Below are 11,438 nucleotides of genomic sequence, written 5' to 3' on the forward strand. Positions count from 1 at the left end.
GAGTTGTGTTTGTGTTCCAGCTGCAGCTCATTCCTCAGGGTTCACAGGCTGGTACCAGAACGTGGCACTGCTGGGTTACCTGGTATATAACTGGTACCAGTGTGTGGTAGTGCTGGTGCTGGTCTTGGTTAAACTGGTTTAAACTGGTCACATAGTCTTTCCTGGACTCTTCGGCCGCTTGTTGTTTCTGCTGAGCAGTCTGACGAGCCTGAAACCAGCAGACACAGAAAAACCAGCATTTCCAATCTACGTCTGTCCACAGCTCAGAATCCAGAACGGTCTGTGGTTCCAGAGGGAGGAAACAGAAGAACGTCCTCTAGAACCACAAACTGTTCTCCACATTTCTGTTCATTTTAAATCCATGAGACATAACGAGTCGCTCAGTGCCTGCTCCACCAGCTACATCCATACAGTTCACTGTGAGTGTGTGTGTGTGAACGTTACCTTCAGAGAGCAGCGCTGAGACAGGTCAGACAGAGAGACAGAGACACAGACAGAGAGACAGACAGGAGTTCAGATTAGTGTCATGTCATCCACGACATCAGCTGTTTCATTCACTGGCTCATTCACAGCAGTGTAGTTACAACCACACACAGAAAAGTAGACCCGACTGTCGCTCTGCTCATACACTCATGGGAACACACAGCACACTGTGTCAGAGCTGGCTGTCCAGCAGAAGACGTGTCCTTCATGGACAGTTGGAAAAGTTTCTGGGGAAAACCTGGTGTGAGTAGGAGAGACGGCATCCGTCACACTTTGGATGGTGCAGCATCCACCTGCTGTCACTCAGAGTTTGTGTCTGTGCTTAGTACAGATAAAGTTCTTACAGTGGGAGATCCCCACACTGACCTGAACACTGCTTTCTATTCAGTATTAGACTCAACTGGCTTCTTACATGTTAACAAACCAACTCACTGTTGTAATCACAGCCTGATCTGGTGCTGACTCCTGACACAGAAGCATCCGACAGTTTTTTCCCATCGTTCTTTAACAACATTTGAATTTACAGTAATGAACTGCAGCATCTGTGTGATGATGCTGTTCCATCTTTATTATCTCTGCTGCCATGTGCCAGCGTCAGAGCAGTGGCCTAAACTTTCCTCAGCAGACAGAGATCATCCAGTTGATAGAACAGCTGCTTCATTACGTTCGGCCCTTGGCTCTGTTGCTCCTCTGAATCAGAGGAAGCTCCATGGTGTGATTCACAGTTTGTCGTTGGACTGTTTCTCTCCCACAGACTCTGCTGACTTCAGTAGTTACTGCTCAGTCAGAGAGATTCCAGTTTGTTCATGTTAGTGATGATTTCTCTGTTCATACCAGAGTCAGTCATGGAGTCCCACAGGGTTCTGTGCTTGGACCCATATTGTTCACCAACCTTTCTGTTTGACAAAGCTTAGAATTAGTTGTAGTTCCACTTTTAGTTATTATGACTAAACCTATAGTTAGTCAGGGTTAGGGTTCGGTCGTCTTCTGTCTGTCTCCTCAGACCCACTCTCACATTTATCAGCTTTTATTCCATGTCATTAACTCTGTGTCCTCTCTGTCCCATCATCCTGTGCTTGTCTCTCTCTGTCTCTGTACCTGTCTGCAGGTGTCTCTGTCTGTGGCCCTGGCTCCACCCACCTGCTGCTGTTTACTACAATGATCCATTTCTTCTAGAAGCTTCTTGCTCCTGTGCTCTGTCTCCTGTCACAGCTGTAACCTGCTGAGCACAGTGTCCACTCACTGTTCTGGGATCTGAATGCTGTCCCTCTAACATCGTCCACTTCCTGTGTGTATCATGTCCTACATGCTGCATGTCCTTCTCCTCCTCTCCTCCTTTCCCAGCTGTCCTATCTTCCTCCTCTCCCTCCTCTCACCCAGCCCGGCCCTCAGCAGGAGGCTCCCCCCTGTGAGCCGGGTGTCTGCTGATCTGGGGTCAGACTCTGGAGCTGTGTAAATAACAGTGAACTGAGTCGTACACAGTGTGAATATATTTCTGTTAATGTCTGAAAACCTTCTCTCCGTCCGTCTTGCTGTCCAGGTCGATTCTGTCGGAGGCGTGTTGAGCTCGCTCCGCCTCCTTACAGTCACGCTCGAACCGACGTTTACTCTGAACAAGTAAACAACAAATCAACAGGAACATCCTCAGCGTTTCACCTGTGTGACATCATCACTGTGTTTTAATATTTAACGTGATAAAAGTCTCGTTTTCTAGTTTTTTGTTTTTTTTATCTTTGTGGTTAAACTTAGGTCTGATATGGGTCATGGGCGGGGTTATATGGGTCAGAGGTCACTTACAGACTCCAGCTGTTTCCATGAGCTCTCAATGTGCTGCTGGGCACGGCGGCCATCTTGGAAATGCTGTAACAGAAACACAAACTGGTCAGCCCTTAACATACTGAGCTAAACTGGTTCTTACAGCAGTCCCTCATCACACTGCATCATGGGAGGAAGGAAAGCTTAGATCCACAGACCACCAAAATAAAAGCCTATTAGTGTCCACTAACCTGCTCAGCTGTAACAAATGAGAACTGTTCCAGGTTCATTCCACCTTAAATTATTCATTTTATGTTTTACTCCTTCTTTTTCTTTCATTAACAAAAAATCTGAGACTTTCAGCGTCTTCACATCTGAACACACACACACACACACACACACACACACACATAAACACATACACACACCAGTGTTCAGAGCTGCTGGCTGGAAGTAATGTGTGGTTTGTGCCTGTGTGTTTGTCTTTGTGAGTGTGTGTGTGTGTGTCCTGCTCTCTGATTGGCTGCAGTCGGCTGCTGAGATCCTTCACCTCCGTCACTGATCAGGATTTAAACTTTATAATATGAAATATTAAAGCGACAGGTTAACGTGGATCAGTCTGAGCTCCCGCCTCATGGTCTCATGGTCTGAGACAGATGCAGACGCCACAGTCAGAGTCTCTGTTTGATGTTTAAATTTGTGTAGACTTATTATTTGTTTGTTTGTTTACTCACCGTCTTCCTCTCAGTCTTCAGCTCCTGAGTGAATCGAGTCAGCTCACAGACGATCTGCATGTTCAGGTTTTCAGCGAGTTCCTCTCTGTGAACCGCGACTTCGTTCAGCTGACGGAGAGTCGCAGCAAACGCCAAACACCAGGTGTACCTGAAACGACCAATCAGACAGCAGGTGTACCTGAGATGACCAATCAGACAGCAGGTGTACCTGTCTCCACCCACAGTTCACCTGAGACCGTGTCCTGACTCAGTGTCTCTCATTTGTAAACGTATTCAGACCCTCAATTAGTTTCTAATCTTCTTCTTGTGAAAGACACCGCCCAGTGTCAGGTCCTGGGTCCTCCAACAGGATAAACACAGCTAAAAACACCCAAGAAGAAGAAGAAGAAAACACGGCTGTATTCTGAAGTGGCCTTCCATGAGTCCTCATCTAAATCCTGTCAAACGTCTGTGGAAGGAAAGTGGACATTTCAAACCTGAGACAGCTGGAGAAGTTTGCTCCTCATGAGAACGAGCTGCTGACCCGACGTCTCAGTGAGACCTACTGAAGGAGCTGAGGAGCCTGATTTCAGCTGATTCTGCTGAATCAGTCTAACGCCAGTGTCCGACTTTCATCAGCTGATGTTCATTAAATTGTTTTTAATTATTACTTACACAGATTTTTCTTTCTTTAATGGAACAAATTCATCCACGTCTGTAAATGTTTAGTCTGGGATCAGGTGAGTGGAACTGTGACGCCATGTGGCTCAGGTCTGGACCAGGTCTGAACCAGGTCTGGACCAGGTCTGAACCAGGTCTGGACCAGGTCTGGACTGGCTGGGCCTTTCAAGGACAGTCAAAGACCTGAAGCCACTCCTGCGTTGTCTGAAAGCTGAACCAGCAGAGCCTCACATGACCTTTACTCAGAGCGGCTTCGGTCTGTCCACTCGACCACAGAGACAGGAGAGGACACCGACCGATGTAGCGCCGCGGAGACGGTCGTGCTTCCGCTGGCTCGTCCCACCTCGGCAGAGAACGCTGCAGTGACCACGGCGTCCGATGTCGCCTTCCTGAACAGTATCCTTCCTCTGTGTGTTTCTGAAATCGATTTCTTTGCCCTGATTTCTGTCTCTCCACAGTTTCGCTGCAACCAGTCAGGTTCTACATGCGTGTCATGGACAAAGGAAGCAAACGCGATGCACCTGACCTGAATATTTCTGTAAATGAGCAAAGTTTTCACTTTGTCATTAAAGGTGACGATGATAAAACCCACAACATGAAGCAGTGAAATGAATGAACCTGCAGCGTCTGAGGCGACTCATCATCACCTGCTGACATCATCAGGTCACGTCAGCAGCTCAGTGAACGTAACCTGCTCCAGGTGAGTGCGACACCAACGAAGATCAGACCACAGTCAACAATAACTGATTCACATTCATGATGAACTGAAATATTTCATATAAAGACGGAAACATGGAGACTGACCTGCTCTCATCCTCCCTGCTTCTCTTAGGATGATACTTCTTAGACAGATTCCTGCAGACAGACAGAGAGACGGGGAGAGAGACAAACAGAGACAGAGAGATGAATTACATGAGGAGACAAATCCATGTCAACGTGCCACAGCTGAGGGACAGTGAGGGACACATGTACATCATCTTGATTCATCATGTTTCCAGTTTATCAGCTGAGGCTGCAGGACACTGTGTCAAGTTAAGAGGCTTTGGACTTTGGACCGGCCTGAGACCAGAGGGTCGCCGGTTCAATCCCTCGTCCAAGCACAATGGATATGGGAGGTGTGTGTGTGTGTGTGTGTTTCGTTCACACACTTTGAGTTAAATGCAGAGTACGATGATAAAGGAATAAACTTAAACCGATGTGACATAGCTACCTGACCTACAGGTGACAGCTACCTGACCTACAGGTGACAGCTACCTGACCTACAGGTGACAGCTACCTGACCTACAGGTGACAGCTACCTGACATACAGGTGACAGCTACCTGACATACAGGTGACAGCTACCTGACCTACAGGTGACAGCTACCTGACATACAGGTGACAGCTACCTGACATACAGGTGACAGCTACCTGACATACAGGTGACAGCTACCTGACATACAGGTGACAGCTACCTGACATACAGGTGACAGCTACCTGACCTACAGGTGACAGGTACCTGACCTACAGGTGACAGCTACCTGACCTACAGGTGACAGCTACCTGACATACAGGTGACAGCTACCTGACCTACAGGTGACAGCTACCTGACCTACAGGTGACAGCTACCTGACATACAGGTGACAGCTACCTGACCTACAGGTGACAGCTACCTGACATACAGGTGACAGCTACCTGACCTACAGGTGACAGCTACCTGACCTACAGGTGACAGCTACCTGACATACAGGTGACAGCTACCTGACCTACAGGTGACAGCTACCTGACATACAGGTGACAGCTACCTGATCTGTTTGGCGTAGCTCAGCTCGATGTCAGCTCTCTCTTTAACAAACTTGGTGTATCTCTCCAGGAAGTCGATTCCCCAGCTCGTGTGTTTCTCCAGGTTATCAAACTGATCCTGAAAACAATAAAACACAGACGTGAATCAGGTTTTATATCAGTGGAATCTGTCGTTATGTTCAACATCGATACGAGAGTAAAACATCCGAGAGTAGAACTCTGAGCTCTTTGGGAGGAAGATGGAAATAAAACAGTAAATTAAGCTAAACTCGTTTTTATCAAAGAAACTAAATATGATTTCGAGGCTCTGAGTGAAAATGAACAGTCAGACCTGAGTGTGTGTGTGTGTGTGTGTCGGGGGGGTTCTCTGTCTCGGGTCGCGCGCTGCAGCAGCAGCATCATCATGGAGTACGCAGAGCGCGAGCCGCTGTCGTCACTCACCGTGTTGCTATGGCAGAGCAGACAGAAGCACGAGGGCCTCACACACACACACACACGGCTCCTCACCGGTAGATAACGGACCACAGCTGCTGTGAAGCTAACCAGGTGACCGTGTTCCCGGGGTCTGTTTCCGGGTGATGTCCGCGTGCAGCAGGTGTGAACAGGTGTACGTACCCACAGCTCGGTGCCCCAGTTGCAGCTCATGTCTCCGGTCTGTCTCTCGCGCTGCGGCTGCTCGCCGCTCCGCCTCTCGGTACCGACCCAACGATCACCGCAGACCGCTGCCGCCGCTGTCCGCCCCGCGCATCCTACGGACATCCACCGACAGAACCGCCTGCCTGCCTGCCTGTCTGTCTGTCTGTCTCACCCTGTATCTGTTTCTATCTGCAGAAGCACGAGCGTAGAGGACGCGGTCATGCGCGGCGCGTGTCCTCAGGGTCTCTTTGTCATCAGCGAAGAGATGCTGAGATTGTGTGCGTGTCTCTTCTGCGCATGCTCATTTTCAGCCCTGCCCCACTGTCTCTCTCTCTCTCTCTCTCTCTGTCACACACACACACACACACACACGCACACACAACACGCTTCTAATAATCATGATATATTAATAATGGCAGAGCAGCTGCGCCTGTGTCAGTCCTCCAACAGGTGGCGCTCTTCTCCCATCAGTCCCTGTTTCCACAACACGGCAGTGACGTCAGTTATTTTACTGCATCAGCTGTCATTAACATCACGTCATTATTACATCACAGCGTTAAAACCATGATGAACCAGCTGCTTCAAAAATGAACCAACACAACTTCAACCTTTAACGTGTAAGTGACGTTAAACTGATCTAACATTAAAGCTTAAAATAACATTTGAGTAATATTGAACTAATGTGTTTACGTCATTCACCTGGTCGGCCATCTTTCACACAGATGCAGCGAATCAGCGAAGCGTCTTGATGATGTCACAGGAAACTGGTCACGGCTCTCTCTCTCTCACGTCCCTGAACTCACCATGACTGTGCTGACAGGCTGAAGGCCAGCGGGAGCTCTGTGGACCCGCCTCCCACAGAAACACATCCAGGCGAGTCCAGGACGTTAGGCATCATCTTCATCATCGGGAAGCTGCTGTGAACATACAGAGCTGTATAATGAAGTGTTGTCTAATGTGCAGCCGTCTCTGTCCTTAAACTTGACGCAGAGGAAACAGGAAGTATCAGTAGAACAGTTTGCAGGCTGATCGTTTGATTTCCAGTGAAATCTGTCTCATCCTGAAGGAAACGCTCAGTGGTCCAATCACGTATCAGCAGGTCATCTGACTGTTGAAGGTCAAAGGTCACCAGGTGGCATTCATCACACTCAGCTCAATATGAAGAATAATAATAAAGTGATGTTTCATTTATATGATAATGTGCCTGCGCTTGTGTAACGTTTCTGTGTGACTGCAGCTGCTGATCAATAATTGATAAAGGTTAATGATTATTGTTGGATGGTCTCTGGAGTTTGTGATTAAATCGTCTCAGAGCTTCAGACTCTGCAGGAAACGGACGACTCCTCCGCCATGATCAGTCCTGATGTTCATGAACAGCAGCTGATTACTGAATCTCTAATTGATAAATATTATGCTGTTAGGTTAGATAATTGATCACATCTGTCCTGTTGCTCTTTGAACATTGATCAATAAGAATGAAATGAAACTTTGAGCTGTGTCAGAAAAAAATCTGCTTCTTTGATAAAAAGTTTAAGGAGGAAGAGGAGGAAGATAGGACAGCTGGGAATGGAGGAGAGGAGGAGAAGGACATGCAGCATATAGGACATGATACACACAGGAAGTGGACGATGTTAGAGGGACAGCATTCAGATCCCAGAACAGTGAGTGGACACTGTGCTCAGCAGGTTACAGCTGTGACAGGAGACAGAGCACAGGAGCAAGAAGCTTCTAGAAGAAATGGATCATTGTAGTAAACAGCAGCAGGTGGGTGGAGCCAGGACCACAGACAGAGACATCTGCAGACAGGTACAGAGACAGAGAGACCAGAGATGGAGATGGCACCTGGTGACACAGGCCACCCAGGTGCTAAGCGTCAGGTCAAAGGTGCTTCAACTAGGAGCTGAGTGAGGTGTGAATACTTCAGGACGTGAAAACAGAGGAGTCTGAAAAGTTTCTGCCGTACGTATTGACGCACAGACACCTCTACAAAAAATCAAAAACTTTATTCAAACTCTGCACAGAATACAAAGAGAAAAACAAAAATAGGTGAAGTGTTTGTTTACATGCGACAGGTGTCGTGAAACGCCTCCAGGGTCCTGAAGTCCCTCCATGTTGGAGGAAGTCCGTCTTGCAGGAAATGACCACAGCGCTGACAGGAAGACTGAAAGAGTTTAATGTAGCTACGCAGCCAGGTCTGCAGGTGAGACAGACAGGTAGAGAAACAAGTACAGACAGATAAGACAGACAGGTAGACAAAGAGACAGACAGGTATTGATGATCAATTGGTTATTGATCAGATTCTCACCATGAAGGACCGAACCACAACGTCGGGCATCTGGGGCAGCTGGTAGTGCAGCAGAGCAGTGGTAGCGTGATCCGTTACCTAGCAACACCATAACCAATCAGAGTTCTGCCCACTTAGCCAGATTAGTATTTCAGGTGAGATAAGGTGAATCTTACCTTCTGGAACACCTGGTACTGAGACTTGGTCCAGATGTCCAGCTGTGAAGGAAAGACAGACATGTTACCATGGAGACAGATAGAAAAGTTACCCCTGTGACAGACAGACAGGTATCAGTTCTTACCTTTCCGTCCTCGTTGTAAACGTTCTCGTTGAAACCTCGAACAACGGTTCTGTCAATGAACAGCGAACGCATCACAACAATGGCCTTTAACACCTTCCCTAGGGTCACCTGAAAGGGAGACGCATACCTGTTACCTGCTAACACACCTGTACAGTATGTGTTAATGTGTGTCTGGTTACCTGCAGGTGTCTCAGGGGGTCTGAACACACCTGTTACCTGGCCCCAGCACACCTGTACAGTGTGTATTATATTGTGTGTTGTAGTACCAGCAGCACAGCAGACGTCCCATTGGGTCTGAACAGCTCGATGGTCATATCAGGAAACATCCTGCCGATCCGGGCGATGACATCATCCACATACCTGTACGCAGACAGAGTCACACAGACACAGTGACACGCGGACACAGTGTTAGAGTACAGTGAGGGAGAGAGAGTGTGAACGAACAGTGCGATAAAACATCAGCGAATCATTCGTCAATCTTCTTCGTCATCTGCCTACGCACGTACATACATGCTACTGTCATATTATAGCAGTATTCAGTATGCAGTACTGCAGTACTCACTGAGGAGGTAGTACCAGAGTACTGGGCTGGACTTTGGGCCGTCTCTTGGCTGAAGCTCCCATCTGATTGGCCGAACGTTTGAGTGACTGTTGGTTCAACAAACTGGAGGCCAGACCAGCATGGTACTGCAACTATGGACACATCCACACAGAGACACAGCACACACACTGTCATCAGCACCAGCACCATCATCACCATCATCATCATCAGTGCTGTATGTGAGGTGAGAGCGTACTGACTGACTGTGGATCAGCTGTGTGTATGTTCCTTACATCAGGTGAAGTGGTCCTGATGTTGGTCGTCATAGTAATATGACATCACTAAGATTAGCACAATATAAAGTCATTAGTTAATGGATCAGTGATAAAAGAGACTCAGCTGGTTAATCAACTAAAGATCACTTCACATCAAAGGGTGGGGGGTGGGGGGGGGGGGGGGTGGGGGGCTCAGGTGTGTTTGTCATCTAATGTCTGAGTGTCAGAGTCATGTGAGGGTCCGTGTTTGTTTCACAGGACTCAGTAAATATTCATTAGTTTGAAGCTGCTGGTGTGACGCAGTCTGTTAGCATGTTAGCATGTGTACCTTGTTGGACCACTTGTATGCCTGCAGCAACTGAGAGTACAAAGGAGTTTTATCCTGAACTGGATCCAGACTGAGCAGACCGCTGTTGTGGAGAGGATGAGACTCTGAGGGACGACCGACGAGACCGCTGAGTCGCTCCAACTCACTGAGAGACAGACAGGTGATATCACATGGTGCAGTGTGGGGTACTGCATGCAGAGCTGTGCACAGACACACTGACAGCTCACAGACACACACACCGGGCAGAACTTGGCCAACACAGTTTAATAATTAAATAATTCAATGGCAATAGCAAATAATAATAATAATAATAATAATAATACAAGTCAGCTTTCAGAAACAGCCTGAGCACTGTGATAGAGCCGACAGTGCTCAGACTGACTGGACACGGCGAGACTATGGAGGCCACCACAGGCTGAGACACAACCTCACTTCCTGTTACACTGTGAGTTTGGGGGTTCATCCGTCTCTCCGACCCTCAGAAACCACCTGTGTGTGGAGAATCAAGTCAGCGTGCGGCGTGTTACCTGTCCATCATACGACTGTGGTCAGACAGGAAGAGGAAGGAGCTCTGTACTGAATGTTTTCGAGCTGAGCGTGTTATTCCGTCTGTTAGACTCACTCCTTCCTCTTTACAACTTGTCTTTCATCTCGCTGTATTTGATATTTGCATGTTACTGTATATTTACCCATTTTCTGTTTGGCAGAACAGACTTTTGATCTGTTGTGACAATAAAGGTATTTAATGGAGCCTTTATCTTTAAATTATTATGAGACACTAAAATACTGAAGGTACTGAAAATCCAAAATGGTAAGTTTCTGACTGAACCTGTTCCAAACTCTGTTCAAAAATCTGTCATTTTAAAAACGTCATGCTCATCAGTTACACCTAACACCTAAATATGTACTGCAGCGTCAAACTGATCCACAAACTCCTCTGATCAATAACCAGTAAAACGAACAACGTGTATTTTAATTACCAATTTATATCCACAGCTGCGGCAGAAGCTAAACAAAGGGACAGAAGACCTTCTACACACTCATACCAAATTCCATTCACAATTCGGTCAAATTACATTTAACATCCGCCAGTATTTTCTGCTGATACAGATTAATACAAGAGTAAAAGCTCTTGTTCTTCTACAGGATTTTCTGATCAGTTCAGCATAAAAACAATTCACCATGTAGTGTTTGTTCATAGTCCCCGATGGAGTCGGGGACTATGGACGACATTTTCACCGAATTAGAGATAAATAGATGAGACTTTATTGATCCCCGGAGGGAAATTAAGTTGTTACAGCAGCATAACAAAAATAACACATTAGAAATGACGTTATTTAAATCAGTAGAAATCTGAATGCAGTCTGGCTGGTGCTACGGACTCACTTGAGGTCTCTGTTGACTGCCTGCAGGTTGTCCTGGAACTCGGCAATAAATTGCTTCTCTCGACCCTCCAGCGTCTCCCGGTTCTTCATGCCGTCCTTCAGGGACTCGAAGACGCGGCTCACGCTAGAGCGGAGCGCCTGGATGCCGTTAATGGCGTGAGAGAAAGCGTCCAGATTCACCCCGACGTTCACTACGTCCGCCATCTTGTCTGTTTGTCCGCTGCCGGCGCTCAGAGATGAGGTCACAGAGTGGACAGGACCGTGAAAAGCGCGTCG

The 11,438-nt window shown here is 47.4% G+C and overlaps 2 protein-coding genes across 2 annotated transcripts in view; both read right to left on the reverse strand.

The window, feature by feature from the left end:
- LOC121184595 (formin-binding protein 1-like) overlaps window positions 1-6,057 on the reverse strand; it is a 14,014-nt gene extending 7,957 nt beyond the window's left edge. The window contains exons 1-8 of the mRNA XM_041042377.1: window positions 6,028-6,057; window positions 5,415-5,530; window positions 4,437-4,487; window positions 2,973-3,120; window positions 2,281-2,343; window positions 1,997-2,092; window positions 445-459; window positions 80-208 (exon numbers count right to left, since the gene is read on the reverse strand). Of these exons, the coding sequence (XP_040898311.1) occupies window positions 80-208; window positions 445-459; window positions 1,997-2,092; window positions 2,281-2,343; window positions 2,973-3,120; window positions 4,437-4,487; window positions 5,415-5,530; window positions 6,028-6,057 (648 nt within the window). The remainder of the gene's footprint in view (window positions 1-79; window positions 209-444; window positions 460-1,996; window positions 2,093-2,280; window positions 2,344-2,972; window positions 3,121-4,436; window positions 4,488-5,414; window positions 5,531-6,027) is intronic.
- A 1,975-nt stretch (window positions 6,058-8,032) lies between these two features.
- med27 (mediator complex subunit 27) lies at window positions 8,033-11,379 on the reverse strand. The gene is made up of 8 exons (XM_041042419.1): window positions 11,164-11,379; window positions 9,778-9,922; window positions 9,196-9,326; window positions 8,900-8,993; window positions 8,634-8,741; window positions 8,509-8,550; window positions 8,354-8,431; window positions 8,033-8,242 (listed from the first exon to the last, which is right to left on the reverse strand). Exons 1-8 carry the CDS (start codon window positions 11,364-11,366, stop codon window positions 8,108-8,110), a joined length of 936 nt encoding a protein of 311 aa, XP_040898353.1. The 5' UTR covers window positions 11,367-11,379; the 3' UTR covers window positions 8,033-8,107.
- Window positions 11,380-11,438: the final 59 nt, after the last annotated feature.

This window comes from Toxotes jaculatrix, chromosome 7, assembly GCF_017976425.1.
Source record: "Toxotes jaculatrix isolate fToxJac2 chromosome 7, fToxJac2.pri, whole genome shotgun sequence".
Taxonomy (NCBI): Eukaryota; Metazoa; Chordata; class Actinopteri; family Toxotidae; genus Toxotes; species Toxotes jaculatrix.

Excerpts from the sequence above, each read along its gene's own strand:
- med27 (XM_041042419.1), bottom strand. The coding sequence starts at position 11,366 with ATGGCGGACGTAGTGAACGTCGGGGTGAATCTGGACGCTTTCTCTCAC. Across the intron at positions 8,742-8,899 it reads GGACGTCTGCTGTGCTGCTG|GTGACCCTAGGGAAGGTGTT; the intron begins GTACTACAACAC and ends TCTCCCTTTCAG. Across the intron at positions 8,432-8,508 it reads AGTACCAGGTGTTCCAGAAG|GTAACGGATCACGCTACCAC; the intron begins GTAAGATTCACC and ends TGGTGTTGCTAG.